General features: G+C 42.9%; 2 protein-coding genes across 2 annotated transcripts; both read left to right on the forward strand.

The window, feature by feature from the left end:
• The first annotated feature begins 6,893 nt into the window (after positions 1-6,893).
• Positions 6,894-12,228, forward strand: LOC120443995 (putative uncharacterized protein DDB_G0271606). The gene is made up of 3 exons (XM_044005737.1): positions 6,894-7,039; positions 7,217-7,280; positions 7,466-12,228. The coding sequence occupies exons 1-3, from the start codon at positions 6,894-6,896 to the stop codon at positions 10,178-10,180; spliced, it is 2,925 nt and encodes a 974-aa protein (XP_043861672.1). The 3' UTR covers positions 10,181-12,228.
• A 1,437-nt stretch (positions 12,229-13,665) lies between these two features.
• Positions 13,666-15,091, forward strand: LOC120449431 (serine protease inhibitor 42Dd). Its single transcript, XM_039631896.1, has 4 exons — positions 13,666-13,764; positions 13,830-14,650; positions 14,704-14,866; positions 14,928-15,091. The coding sequence occupies exons 1-4, from the start codon at positions 13,734-13,736 to the stop codon at positions 15,047-15,049; spliced, it is 1,137 nt and encodes a 378-aa protein (XP_039487830.1). The 5' UTR covers positions 13,666-13,733; the 3' UTR covers positions 15,050-15,091.
• The last annotated feature ends 136 nt before the right edge of the window (positions 15,092-15,227 follow it).

Consider the following 15,227-nt stretch of genomic DNA (forward strand, 5'->3'; position numbering starts at 1 on the left):
CTTCTGGAGCTGGTCCTAATTAAAAATTCCTGGAAAATTCTGCGATTGCCGGCTCATAGAACTCATGGCAGAGAGATCAGCTGGCGGTCATAAAGTTTTACTGGCCCTCGTCTGCTGCTCCCTGGTGACCATCTTTGGTCAGATGGAAATGCTGGCCATAAATAAATCGAAGCACTGCGAATTGAATCGAAACGAAGCCGTTGCAAAACACTAAACATGGATAGCCAAACGAACATTTTCATAAATCGGCCGCGGATCATGCCTCTCTCTTTCTTTATGGCATTTTTGTGCAAAGTTTTCGGCCATTTCAACTGTAAAAGAAAGGCGGCAGGAGGAGTTCAAATGGTCAACAATGAGCACTAAATGCCAAACACCTTCATGATTCGCGAAAATCTCCACTAGCCGTGTGTCTCTCCTTCGCAGACAGTTTGACAAACATTTCCAGATGCCCGGCTGCCTCACTGCCTCACTTATCCCCTTATCCCCTATTCCCCATATACTATGTAACCCTTTCTCCCTGCCTGTCAGTCATTCGTTATTCGAGTGGAAACCAACTGGAGCTCAACTTTGTCAAAACTCTGGCACACTGTTGGATTTTTCCTTCTCCAACTTTGTCTAGAAAATCTATAGCGCAGTATTCATAAATGCTTGCACGGAGAAAAGTGCATGCATGATACTTTATTATAATAGAATTTATACTTACTCAAAGATAAGGTGTTGCCTTATTTTGGTTATGTAAGAACTCCCTAGAAACTCCCAAATATTTTCTTTTGTATACAGCAATACTTTCAAGGAGTTGGACTAAACCATTACATGCATTGCAAAGTTTGACTGAGCAAGCTTTTCGATATTATATTCTTGATGTGTAGCCGAAATACTAGCCAAGACTTGGACTAAACCACTATATTCTATGCAAAGTTTGACTGACGCTTCGACCTGGCTGCAGGGAGGCGGGGGGGCGTGGCTGGGAAGTTTTTCGCCTCTGGGGGCAGGCAAAAGTTGCCGAGAAGTTTTCTCTAATTTGCTGTGGTTAAACTTTTTAATTTAAATGACATGGACCATGCAGGGCGGGAATTGGGAAGATTGGTGGGGATGAGCTGGTTAAGAAGAGACGCCCACGACAAGCGACAGTTGATGGGCATGGGGCGTGGCTGGGACATGTTCATGTTGATTTTGGTGCCATGCCCCAAAAGATTTTCATTAGCCCAAGAACAACATCCATCGGTAGACGGAAAAGTTTCGAGTGGGGTGAGTGGAGTGGAGCGACGTGGAGGTGGGCCAATCATATACCGTTTTCTCGTAGTGTCCAGAGGAAAGGCCAAAACAAATCATAAATTTTGTGGGCCAATTGCTCTGGCCAATTATGCAGCAAACAAATGACCCATAATGAAGCGGAGAGCTCTATCTTCTGCTGCTGCTGCTGCAGTTGCTGTTGCTGCTGTTGCAGTTGCTGTTGCTGCTGTTGCTGTTGTTGCAGCTATTGGGGCAACCTGACAAAGTCAACATTTATCTTGCCATATACGAAGCGGAGGGTAGTTTCGGTTTTTTGGGTGCTGCTACTGCGGTGCAAGAAATACTCTTAAACTTAAAAAACTGCATATTGCATACCTAATAGTAGATCATAAAATATAATATTTGAACTGAAAATCATAGAATCACAGAGCAAAAACAAATTCTACTTACCTTTATTGTTGTTTCCCAGGCCTTCTTAAAGTTCTCACATTCGGCAGCATTCAAGTGGGTCTCATATGATAGCTACCCCGTTGCAGGGGCCGCATCCATTCATTTCCGTGGCACAGACAATAAAGCCTTGGCGGGCAACAAATAAATTTCAGCCCCATGATGGCCAAGGCGGCTGCCAACTAACTTTGTATTCTGCGGCCCGAACCGAACCCAGCCTTAATTGCCATGTTGCGGCAACATGTTGCTGATCAATAAGAAGCCCCACTCGACTCCACTATACTCCACTCGACTCGGGACAGATGATAATGGCTATGCAGCAGTTGCAACGGCGGCGTGGAGCAAATTGTCCATGTCGATGTCCACGTCCACGTCCAAGTCCAAGTCCAAGTCCAAGTCCACGTCCAAGTTTAAGTCCAAGTGCAAGACCGAAGTAAAAAAGTAAAAAGTCAAAGCCGAAAACCCGATGCGGCGATGCAGAGTCGTCCCCATGATTAATGACAATAAATTTGAGTCTTTCAAGGGGAGGGATATGCGCGCTTTTGGTGGATCATCAGCAGCACAATGGAAGGCTTGATTAGAGCGGCCAAGAGCAAAATCAGAAGCTGGGCCTCGTAAATTTTGAAAATATGGCCAGGCAGCTGTCATAAAAATGCAATGCAATGTTGCAATTTGTTACTCTTTTTTACCGCGCGGCATAAAATTATGTGTGACTACAGCACGGCAAAAAAATGTAATTAAATTTATACTAGGAAATTTGAAAGTAAAATGACTTTAATTCATCTAATCAATCATAAGCGTTTCAAACTGAAAGAACTCTATTTCTAAAGATCATGGTATATTTTTCTAATGAAATATCTGATAAATTAGTCGTATTACCTACTCGACTTATATTGGGTGGCATTTTTTTTGCTGTGTGACGTGGTTGCAGTTGCAGTTGCGCTTGCGCATTGTCTGACTTTGTGCCATCACTCAAAACGTCGCACGCTAATTGGACAGGGAAATTGCCGGGTGTGCAGCAGGGAAAAGCACTCGGGGGAATAAGAGAAAAGTGCAGGGAATCGCTCCCAGAACTGCGACCCCGACATGATTTAGTAGACAACACATTAGCTTTTTATTTATCTTACGCGCGGATTCGGTTTCATTAGGCTGCTATTGGAATTTACCTCGCCCATTACGAACTAGACTCTGCAGTCAGCCAGCGTGAACCTGCGGTGGAATTTGTTTTCGTCTTCATTAAAAGTTGATTTAAATATTTTTCTAAACGCAACTCTACTCCGCCTTGCAATTTATTTTCATACCTATTTTAATTTCTTTCGCTTGAGTTTTCTGCATTTGTTTCGCGCCTTTTACAGTTTTTGAGTTCTTGGCGTTGCGCTCGAAATGCTGATGACTATAATGCTCTTTAATTAAATTAGCCATTATTTTAATGGAGCTGCATGAAGTTATAAAGATGTCGGTGGTTGGGGTATCTAGTAGTCTACACATTGAATGGGGTGGAGTGGTTTGAAGTTTTAGTAAACTTTACTTACTATACAGAAGTAGAAACGTACATCTGAAGTGCTGAAAGTTCAACAAATATGTCTAAAAAATACAAACTTATGTACCTGACTTATTCTATTGATATTGATCAGTTCCTGAAGTTCAAAGTAAAATCTGAAATGACACAAAAATGGAAACATAGTTCGGCAACACTTGGGAATCATATGATCAGAGCTCTGGAGCTGGCTGTGTATGTCATGGTCATGCTTCGAGTCCCGCAACAGCAGTTGACTTTGTTTCTTTAACTTACTTTTTTCAGTAACTTGGCTGATTTTTATTTCTTTGCTGTTTTTGGCGCTAGCATCGCTCGCTTTTCTCCTAGAAGGCAGACAACAACACGAATGGAAAATTGTAAAATGTCGCCGTCGAAAAAAAGGGAAGAGAAATGGCATAGTAGCGAGTGTAATGTCGATACGAATTTGGCGGGTAAACAAGTTTACGGGCAGCGCCAGACGCGAACCAAAACAGCAACAGCGAACCAGGACTACACCCGAAAAAATAAAGCTCACTTTTAGCCAGGTGATTGAACCCTGATATACTTATTAGTAAACTCAGAGGTAACGAGGCGCCAAATAGATCAAAATGCGGTGGATATGACCTTTGTTTCATATCAAATTATTAGCACTAATGTACTTTGAACTTAACTATATAGTGAGGGACATTTCTTCAAGTGCATTGCAACACAAGCAGCGCCAACAAGATGACGCCAAGAAATGCAGATGAAGCTGACAGCAGCCAAACGACGAAGATGTCGGTGCAATGTTCAATGCATATGGGTCGCTGCTCCATTTCCACATGGACGCCACTGCCTGCCGTATTCACTATCCACTAACCACTAACCACTATCCAGTGTCCCGAACCCCAAGCCCCCAAAACCAGCCTCATCAATTGAGGAACATGCAAGAAAGCAGCAGCAGCAGCAGCAGCATCAGCAGGATGACTCCGATCTTTGGCTGCATAATTGCCAGTCTAAATCAATGGGGCGCAAGTTGTAGCCGCTGTGCATGTTGCTGTTGTTTGCGTTGCACCCATACATGACTCGGTTGGACTTCATTGTCAACGCCGTTTGCCATTGCCGTTTGCCGTCTCCATCGGCATCTCTGCATCCCCATCCACATTCACATTCACATCCAACTCCGTCGCCATCGCCATCGCCACCGCCATCTCCATGTCCCATGTCCCAAGTCTTATGTCCATGTCCGTCGCGGTCGTCGTCAATATTTGCCATGATCTTATCGTCAAGCGAAGTCATGTCGCTGCCATGGCTCTGCTGCCGTGCCCACGGTTATCCCTCCCCCCTGAAAACCCCCGTGCCACACCCCTGTGCAACATCAGCAGTCACTTGGGTGCAATTATTTTTCTAGATACACTAACCAAAAGAGACCCATTTCCTCAATTGCTTAGGCCTTTAAGCTTGTGTTTGATAGGTGTTCCTAAAGATTACATATTTTGTACATATGGAATGGGTTCTTAAACTAACGAATTTTAATTCGGTAAATCAAGGCTTTAAAAACAAATAATTTTGAAAATATCTAGCTATAAGTAGGGTATACATAGCCTTGAATATAAACTGATCTGTTACGATCTCCCTTGGCACCGCTGCACATCATCCGTGGTGCTGAGTTATGGCAAAAGACCTTGGACTTAAGCACCAGCCACGTCGATGCTGCGTCCCGCTCCGTGTCTGCTGCAAATAAACCAAACGGTGCCATCCCATCTTGCACCCGCACCCGCACTCGCAACCCCTCCTGCTCCTCTGCCTCTGTCTCGGCCTCCTTCCTCTGCCCCTTCCCCCTGCCAATAGTGCAATTTGTCATTGCACCGTCAACGACGACGCGTGCGCCAGCATGGAGGAGACTCGAGTCACTGAGCTGCTGCCGACTGCTCCCCAGCCACTCTGCTGCAAGGCACTTGGAAAAATCTGAGTCTCAAACACCTCTGTTAATGGTATTGTAGCCAAAAATGGCGCACAAGTCTCCGGAAAAGAGTGAGCTCATTCAAACTTAGCTATAACACACCAACTTAAGAAGTATATGAGGATACTTCTTGATAGAATCGAAGTAGCTGTAGTAACCTACAAAATCTTCACTTTTCTTACCACAGTTGTTCTGCGCCTTGAACAAAGCAAACCCATTAATTACAGATCGAAATTACACCATCCATAGGTGAGAAGTAGCCAATGCAGCACAGAGTTAGCCATTTTTTCGCCAGGTGCACGTTGGAGCATCTTGGCAGCTCCGGAGCCTCATCATCTATCGCTGGCTGCCATCTGCTTACAGTTAAAGCGGCTGTCGCTCGCCGCGCTTCAAGATTCGAGCTTGGAGTGTGGAGCTTGGAGCTTCGAGCAGCGGGCATCTCCTGCTGCGTTTAGATTTCGGTGGTGCTGCTCCACCAGTTGGTGGTGCCAGTGGTGGTGGTGGTGCGGCTGGGGCTGAAGATGGCGCTCCTTTGCGACGACTTCTTTATGGTTCTTGATTTTTATGATTTTGCTGTTTAATGGTTCATTTGTGGGCCTTCACTACGAACACGAGCACGAGTATGTGTCTGGCTTCCAGTTTTCTTATCGCCGCGTCTATATCTCTCTTAGCCTCGCATTGGCGATTGTGTGTCTTATTTTATTTTATATTTCTTTATAGTTTGCCAGTCGCCAGTTTTTTGGGGCATGTCTCCCAGCTTAATCTCTCTCCTTGGAGTGCTATTTTTTTTTCAATTTATACATGTGGTGGGAGTCTTCTTTTTTTTGCGGGGCCAAGTCGTTAACCCAATGGCAGGCAGGCCAAGTTCGAAATTATGGCCAAATGGGTCTAGTTAATAGTTAGCCCATGTTGCATACTTTGAGGCCTCCCGAAAGGGAAGGAGTTAACAAGAAACTGGTTGTTTGAGCCAAACATTTAATGGTAACTCCCCTAAGAGCTGAAACCCAATGCCATGATTATGCTAATGAGCCGTTGTTGACACGCTCGCTGATCTGCGGCACCGGGATCTACAGATCTCCATCATCATTAGCCCACCTTTCGGTTAACCATTTACCAACTCAGCGGCAAATCTCCAAGAGGCGACTTCCTACAGACTCGTTTCGATCATCGCCATCGTTTGCTTTGGCCATTTGTTTAACTGCCGCTGTGACACCTCCTCTGCGTTGGAAATGAGGATGGGTATCGGCATGGGCATGGGTATGGGTATGGGTAAGGGGCTCGAGGACGCGGTTGTCCATGAAGCTGGCGATGGCGATGGCGATGACGATGGCGTTGGCATTGGGTAATGGATAATGGCGCCGCCTCCATTCAAAAATCACTTTATGGCTGCTGCGAATGCAGCTGAGGCTGCCTTGTCCATAATTGGACGCAGTGCCAATCATTTTAACAGCTACACAAACACGCAAAGCGCGGAACCGGCTGGGATTGTTCCTCTTTCTCAATTCGCTTCTTCCTTCAAGCGTGCTGATAATGCAAATATGTAGATTGCTTTTGGTTTCAGCTCTTTGATACCTCGTATTTTGTATAATAATTGTTTTATATGTAATGCAGAACTTATTGCATTTAGGATTATTTCACACATTTCATGTCCTATTGAACGTAAAACCTTAGTACACCTACGTTGCTCCAACTACAGGGTATAATGAGTGGTAGTGTGTAGAATGAGACAACTGCTGGCAGCCACTTCAAAGCGGTATGCAGCTACAGGACCAGGATGAAGCCACCGCCAGTGGAGTTCCAGTGCTCCTTCCTCCTCCTCCTCCTCCATCTCCTCCTCCCCATTCTCCTGCTGGAGGAGATTCTGGTTTGGTCTCAATGACAGTTGGCGCCATAGCCGCGGGGTGCGTTTGGGGCTTGGTGTCTGGCTTTCGAGGATCGCTGCCTGGGTAGTTCGGTTGTTTGTTTATAATTAGCCCACTAGCTTGCCGCCGACTTCAATTCAAATTGATGATGGCTACTGGTTTTGCCAGGCTTCCACTGCTATTTTTATAGTCGATCAATTTTCTAACAACCTTCAGGCTTTCACTGGCGAAAACTTCGACCAACATTGATCTTCATTTAGTTTATTTAAATGTGAGAACTGTAAGCGAGATTGTTTTGTATATGAATCTGTTATTGAACATATCTAAGCAAATAACTTTTAAACAGTCGATCTACAGTAATGGAAATATAAAGATATAATGTAGTAACAAACAACGTTTAATTTCTTCTTGTGTATTTGTTGAATGATTGATCAATTTTCTAACGACTCAAACATTTATTTGCAGGCGGAAATGCTCATGGATGACGGTCTGCTGGGCTCTGGTCCTGTTCTTGGACTGGCGGGACATCCACATGGACTGGTGGGCGCCTTGGCTCCACCGCCGCCACCGCCGATGAAGCAGCCGCAGATGGACATTCCCAGTGGCAAGAAGCAGCTGCAGCAGCTGAAGGGAGCGACGGTTGCCGCATCCGCGCTGGAGTATCAGTACCAGGTCATGTACGCGCACTGTGTGCAAAAGGAGCGGGAAAGGGAGCGAGAGCACCTGCCCCACTCGCATCCGCTGCCCCGCCAACATCGTGCCGTTTTGGTGGCCACCGCACCCTATCCACACTTGCCCCAATATCCGACACCACCCACGCTGAACTCCTCGTCGGCCTTCCGACCTTGGGGGCCAGACACCACCAAAGCTTTTCTGCACGCCTATGGCGCCACGTTGTCGTCCCTACCCTATGCCTGCCAGGAACCGCCAGAGCTTCAGAATCCGGAGCGGGTGGTGCGGAGTACGGACAAGCGGTATGCGGAGAGGACTTACCAACCCAATGTGGCCTTGGCACCCAGAAAGAGTATTCTCTCCAAGGAGAGGGACAAGGATCGGGAGCGAATGGAAAGGGAGGTGATGGAACGCCAGAGATTGAGGGAGAAGGAGACGGATCACCAGGTGGTGCACATCAAGCAGGAGCGCTCGCAGACACCCACACCACCGTCGGCATCGGCATCGCCGCCCGACGGTGTGCCAGCACCGCCATTGGATGTCGTCGAACCACCACACCCCTCCTCGAGTGGCAGCAACTCACCACTACCCGCCCACCTGCCCGCAGCACCAGCCACTGCACCACCCCATGCAGGTGGTGCACCGCCCACACCAACTAGCCTTCGGAATATGCGCAGTCCGGAGGAGTTCTCGGCGGGTGGCAGCAATGAGATAACCTCCTCCACCTCACCCCACCACCAGCAGTCGTCGCACCACCAGGTGGTGCAGCAGACGACCGGTGCCCCACCACCGTCGCAGCACATCATAGCCACCGTTAATCAGCATGCCAAACTTTTGCCCAGCTCCAGTTCCCTGCCAAACGGTAATGGCACCTCATCGCTAGCCGCCACAAACAACGAACCGAGTCGGATAAGGATCAACAAGAACCTGATGAGTCAGCAGCCGGTGGTTGCGGTGAGCGGCATTACACCACATCACCACCAGCATCACCCCACGCACATGCATCACTTTAGCCATGGGTACTACAAAAGTCAGACCTCATCACCCACTCAATCCTCCAGTGCTGGCCTGAATCTGAGTACCCACTCATCGAACGTGGTCAGCTCGCCGCATCATGCGACTGCAGCCAAGAGCCACCACAGTTCGGCAGGATCTGGGAACCATAGTTCCCAGCAGAATGGTAAGCCCCATTTGGGCAGTGAATTTGAGTTATCCACGGACACCGATGATACGGACAGTCTGAACGGAGAGCCCGACTCGAGTGCCATGTTACCACCCTGGGAGCAGGCTGTGGAGTCCCTCAGAGAAACTCGGCCCAAGGACCGGGAGAGAGTCCTCCTGATACTCCAGAGATTACTGCAGGAGAACGATCAGTATCGCTATAATAACATTCAATTGAGTGAACTGCTCCACAAACAAGATGCCCACATAGCCGATCTAACGGAGCAACTCCAACGCTATCGCAGACAATTCGAGGAGCAGGTCCGTAAAGTAGATCTTCGAAAGATGCCATTCAAGCACCAAACCCGGCTGGAGCATGTGGTGGAAGAGGTTCGCGGAGAAGCGGAAGAGGACGAGGAGCTGGAGGAGGAGGAAATGGAGGACAGGGCTAATAACAATAATCAACAGGAGCCATCTCCCCTGATAAAGGCCCCAACCAATGGTCTGCGGCGGAGTGTCACGCCCCCAAATTCATGTGGCAGTGAAGGGGGGGAGTGCGAGAAACCAGAGGAGCCCGAAAGCAAGCGGATAAAGTTGCAGGCTGGGGAGAAAATTGAGGACAAGCAAGTGGAGGATGAGGAAAGTCCTTCCAATGGCACGGAGTCGCACGATCTGGAAAAACTTGAAAAAATAGGCGAAAAAACTCACCCAACTAATAATCCCAAAAGTCCGCAGCCCAGTCAAATTTCCAGCGACGAGGAAATGGAGGAGGATGAAGACGACGACGACGAGGAGGATGAAGAGGTTCAAATCGAGGCTCCCCACAGTAGTGCTCTAGCCACGCCCCCCACGGCCACAACGCCCCTTTCGCCGGACTCGGCGGCAACTGCCGGACAGTTGTTTGATAGTAGTAATAGCAGCGACGAGTCCTCGATGAAGAAGGCCCAGATGTCCGCCTGCCATGCACTGGAGAAAATGAGCAGCAATGTTGGCAGCGACGACAACAATCAGAGGCACGCAGAGGAAAGCCAGGAGGAGGAGGAGGAGGATGCGGATGAGGAGGAGGAGGAGGCCGAGGAGGATCCGGAAGAGGAGGACTCCGATGACGATGAAATGCCATTGCAGCAGCGACAGCAGCAGCAGCAGCAACGCCAGCGGGTAGGACCCCAGAGTGTGCTCAGTGGATCAGCCGTCGCCGGACAGCAACCAGCACCACCACCACATCCCCCGATGGCCACCAAGGCCAGCAAGAAGCAGACACCACCAGCACCACCCACTGCGGCCGCAACCACCACTGCATCAGCAACAACGAACTGCGAGTTACAAATCAAAAAGGAAATAGCCTAGAGATAGAAGCCCCGAAAACCTCTCGAAGAAAAGCTCTTTCACACACACAACCGAAACGTTTGAAACTCAGTTAAAATCCCATTTCTTTTGGAGAAGAAAGTGCAGCCGAAATTCAAGCACAAAGCCTAAACGCACATGTTTTTCATTGTAGGCGTATTTTAGAGAAAGTAAAATGCTTCGTAACCAGAACAGAATGAAATCTAGGTGGGAATAAGTTGCTTTTAAATTGTACAATATCAAATGTATGAGACGGCACTGTAAAAATTAAAACATATGTATTTAAATAATTTAAATATGGGCATTCAAAGCAAACTGTTTTAAGAGCTAAAAATTATTCGAAAAACTTTGAAAATTTCTATACAAATTTTAAGATTTGTAATGCTTATTATTTATTCCGTGAGTATGGATGCTTTTGTGAAAACAGTTTAAAAGCCTATATTATACAAATTTTAATTTGTGACTTCATACATAAAGACCAGGAAATCTTAAAACTTTCTTTGCAACACATTTCCCTTAATGCAAAATCTATTCAAAATTTTAGGAAACATTTTAAAACGCTTTTAAACAGCTTGAATTGATCTCACTTTTAAAAACAAAAAGGACAAATGCTAATTAATATAGGCTTCTCCATTTCGAAAAACTTTCAGCGTTGCTTGCAAAAATTATAAATGAAACCAAAGCTTTAAAAAAATTAAATTTTTTGTATATTATTCAACGACAAATTTGTGCGTGTTTTTACCACTTACTGTTTAACCTAATTAAGTTATTATTTTTTATCTCGTAAGCTCTGCAAGACATTTAAACCCAAAACAATATTCAAAGCGAGGCTTTCGAAACAAAATTTAGGAAAGGTTTTTCTTTGGTCACACAGGCAGCTGGTTCTTATGTCAGTGGGCATCGCCCTCTGGAAACCAATGTAATTAAATTAAGTTTAATCCTACCTTTAAGTTGAACATACAAGTTGATAGAGTTGATAGAGCAAAGAGAGAGAAAACACACAAAATGAACCCACCACAGACAACAAGAAAACAAAAAAAGAAATGATAAACAATTCTAAGATAATTCATCGTAATGGATGTGTAACACATTTTTATGTATAAGAAGTTGCCGCGTTAAAAATTATACCATACAAAAGTGAGTAATATATTATATATATCGCAAAATATGATATATGATGCAGCACATGCAGCAAGTGCGGATTATTCATTAATGCTAAGCCTTAGCGAGAAGCATAAACATATACATAAAGATTAATATTTATTGTAGCTGCTAGACATAATTCGAGCAATTCTCTTAATTGTATAATTATAGTCTTCTGTTCTTCTTCACTTTGTAAGCTTTGCTCTGTAGGCATTTAGTTTCATACATAGATCGTAACCATACAACAATCACATTTTTGCTAACTAGTTCTTAAGGCTTCTCTTCGGCGAAGCTCTTTCCCCATTGCGAAATTGTGAATGGCATCGAATGGTCCCTTTTTTGTATATATCATTTTTCCTTCGACGAGATTAGAGTTGATTTTAGTTGCCAACACTTTGTGAAAAACATGTATATGCTATATATCTTCTGGATGATAACCAACTGGAAATAAACCGAAGCCAAGAGCCAAGCGAAAAGAACGCAGAGATTTCTAAAATCTATAAACTTTTGTTATAAAAACATATTTCATAAATTATTTATGCCTGTGTGTGTTTGTACTTTCTAAAAGAAAACATTTCGATCTGTATTTAAGAATACATTTTCTAAGCTAAAACAAAATAAAAAAAAACGAAAAGGCAACAAAAACATTTAAACAAATTCAAACCAAAATTGGTCTTTATCTTAAGCTAAAACTGTGTAAAGTTGTATAAATTTAAAAAGCGATAAACGAAACCTTTATAAATAAAATAAAATAATTTAAATTGAGACATCTAGCATGCGAAATTTCATTGTTATACATATTTAAAAGCGTTATAAAATGCAAAAAAAAAATATTGAAAAAAAAACAAATTACAATTGCTATGCAAAATAAATACAAAAATATACTTATTATTGTAAATGAATTCTCTCAAATTTTGTGTTTCATTTGCCAGACCAGAACCAGTACGATACTAAACGAAATTTATAGATAAATGTTAGAACCCATCAAAACAGAACAGTACCGAATAAAATGGGACAAATAATGGTTAATCAAAAGCGTCAAAACGGTTTTCAGCAATATCGTGTATTTATGGCCAAATTTTACAAGCGATGGAAATAGTTGAAGACGAAACAAAAAAAAAACCCAAACATTTTTTGTATCATTTTTGCTAACAACCCAAAGAGATAAACAACAAAACAAACAATCATTTTTATAATTAAATAATTAAAAAATATTGACAAATTTTACATAACCCGAGTGTTTATATATGACTACTTTATATTTAAATTTAAATACAACATAAAACGATGCCTGATGCCTACCAAAATACGAGCATCTTTGCCCCGCTTAATAAATCGACTTTAAATTGTTAAAACATAAACGTGCAAAGGCTAAGCAACCAGATGAACAAGAAATCACAAAATAATGGCATAAGTTATATTTTAATTATTTAAGCATGCAGCAACAAATCCGCGTCTTGTCAAAATACAACATATACATTATTATATGTCTGACGATTGAGAAATGCAGAAATAAAATGTACAAATTGTGGAGCAAATAAACCATAGAAAATGTAGTGAGAATTCGGGGGATAAAGGAGAATGAGCGATTTAATAAAATGAAATGCACCACAAGCAAATAAAGTTTAATCAAATTAAACAGTTAATGAAAAAACAAATTTGAATTCAACGTTTCATATTTAAGTAGTGCAGAAACAAATAAATACAAACGAAAACAAAAATACATTATTACTTATGTAATGAAAACAAAAAGAACAAATAAAAAACCGATAAATATTATGCAAAATATATGAATCTGATTTTTCTTTACAACGTCAAAGCTGCTGAAAGTAATCCGCAAAGTTAATGAAAGGTAGTTCTTCATAGAAATATGGTAAAACTTTTTTTTAATAAAATTAAAAAATGTATTGTTATTATTTGGCACTTGCTTTAATACCAAAGACTAATGTGTGTTTTTTTAAATCTTTATAATTAAGATAAAAATTATCTTTGCAAAAATGGCTCTAATATTTTAAATTTAAATAAGTTTATTTTGTTTAGAATTAAACAACTTAACTAACTCTTGAATGTAACAATGAATGTATTTTTACATGTAGAAAAGTGAATACATGTAAAATTATCATTTTCTGTTAATGAACACTAGGTGTCGCACAACAAGCTGTTAAGAGCTTGATCGTGAAATAAAGAAAAGGGAGTTCCCTTTAAATTGAACACAAATACATATATACATATAATATGTTAGTGTTTTCAATACAAACAATATTGTTTATGCACTGGCCATTAAGTTTAAACGTTTGAAAGCATTTTAGATCCGTGCATAATGGGTTTTGAAATGCACAAATCAAAGATAAACCGATATTTTCTGCGGGTATATAAATAGAGGCTGATGGATTTCCCGCAGTATTAGGCAACCATGCGAGAACATAGTAAAATTAAATATATAGGTAAGCACCAAAAAACAAGTACTGTTCCTATTCTAAACCTAATGGATTTAATTTTCTTGTCGAAGTGCTGTTATTAATTGCCACTTCGGTGATGGGTAAATTCAGGTTAAACCTACTGGAAATTGTAGCGGATAAGGCGGAAAATAATTTTATTGTTTCGCCCCTTTGCATTGAAATTGGATTGAGCATGCTGTTCATTGGAGCTAAAGGGAAAACTGCCGAGGAACTTAGGAGCGTTCTGGACCTGCCAGTGGATATGACGGAAGTGGCAAAGAAATACGAAAAGGTTCTAGGTAATCTCCAAAAACATGATGGGTTTCGTTTCGCAAATCGCCTATACGTGAACGATGCGTATGAAATAAACCAGGACTACAACAACATCATGAATAACACCATGGGAAAGGCAAAGGCTGGCGGTCCATCACCGCGAAGGAGGGCAAGCCATAGCATCAGCTTTGCGGTCCAACGCCAGAGTCACAAAGGCATGCGCACTATTTTCAAAGAGCATGAGCTTCAGGCTAATGAAAGTGCTGCGCTGGTTACCGCCGTCCAATATATCGGCGCCTGGAAGACCATGTTTGAGAAAAGGAACACCCAACTAAAGGTGTTCTATGGAGATCATAATAAGAAAGTTTATGTCAGGATGATGTCCCATGTGGGCAGGTTTAGGATGGCTGATCAGTCTTATGGACAAATCATTGAGCTACCGTTCAGTGACTTAAGCCTGTCGATGATAATCGGTCTGCCAATGCATAACACCTATCTAAGCTCTATTGAAAAACGACTGAGAACATTCTCAGAAAGCCTAGAAAAAACTGATGTTCATGTGGAGCTGCCAAAGTTTAAAATCGAATTTCACGCGGAACTCGTTGAGCCCCTAAAAAAAGTGGGTAGGTCCTATTAAAAATGTAATCATTGCTACAATGTTTTCAATTTCAGTTGGGCATACATCTTCTCTTCAGTAATAACTCGGATCTCAGCGGCCTTTTGACCAACGCAACAAGTGCCCAAATAAGCAATGTAGTACACAAATCCTTTATTGAAATCGACGAAGGAGGAGCATCGACAGGCGAAGCCGCCGAACACACAGAGGCTTTCCCTAGTACATTATGCTCCAGCGTTTTATAGATAACATCAGACATTAATTTATCATTTCTTTCCAGAAAAACCAAAAGCGTTGGCGTCCTTTAAAGTAAATCGCCCTTTTGCCTTCTTGATTCGCGATAAGCATACCGTCTACTTCCGCGGACGCGTCGTTCAACTGCCTAATGAAATTCGTTTTTAAGATGAGCTTGTCACTTGAAACAATAAATAAAATAAAATTAAACCATTGCTTCTCTTATGGAATATATGAAAAAAAATGTTTGGAAATAACCTTTTTTGTAGCGAAATTATTTTTGTTGGGGTTTCTACATAGACAAGTTCAGAAATGTAAACCTATAAGTTTACTTTAGAGCTCTGTT

Source organism: Drosophila santomea, chromosome 2L (genome assembly GCF_016746245.2).
Source record: "Drosophila santomea strain STO CAGO 1482 chromosome 2L, Prin_Dsan_1.1, whole genome shotgun sequence".
Taxonomy (NCBI): domain Eukaryota; kingdom Metazoa; phylum Arthropoda; class Insecta; order Diptera; family Drosophilidae; genus Drosophila; species Drosophila santomea.

What these genes read in the sequence shown, in the direction of transcription:
- LOC120443995 (XM_044005737.1), top strand. Translation starts at nt 6,894, where the DNA reads ATGCAGCTACAGGACCAGGATGAAGCCACCGCCAGTGGAGTTCCAGTG. An exon ending in GTTGGCGCCATAGCCGCGGG is followed by an intron (nt 7,040 to 7,216) that starts GTGCGTTTGGGG and finishes AACAACCTTCAG; the next exon opens with GCTTTCACTGGCGAAAACTT. An exon ending in TTTATTTAAATGTGAGAACT is followed by an intron (nt 7,281 to 7,465) that starts GTAAGCGAGATT and finishes ATTTATTTGCAG; the next exon opens with GCGGAAATGCTCATGGATGA.
- LOC120449431 (XM_039631896.1), top strand. Translation starts at nt 13,734, where the DNA reads ATGCGAGAACATAGTAAAATTAAATATATAG. An exon ending in TCGTTGAGCCCCTAAAAAAA is followed by an intron (nt 14,651 to 14,703) that starts GTGGGTAGGTCC and finishes TTTCAATTTCAG; the next exon opens with TTGGGCATACATCTTCTCTT. An exon ending in ACACACAGAGGCTTTCCCTA is followed by an intron (nt 14,867 to 14,927) that starts GTACATTATGCT and finishes ATTTCTTTCCAG; the next exon opens with AAAAACCAAAAGCGTTGGCG.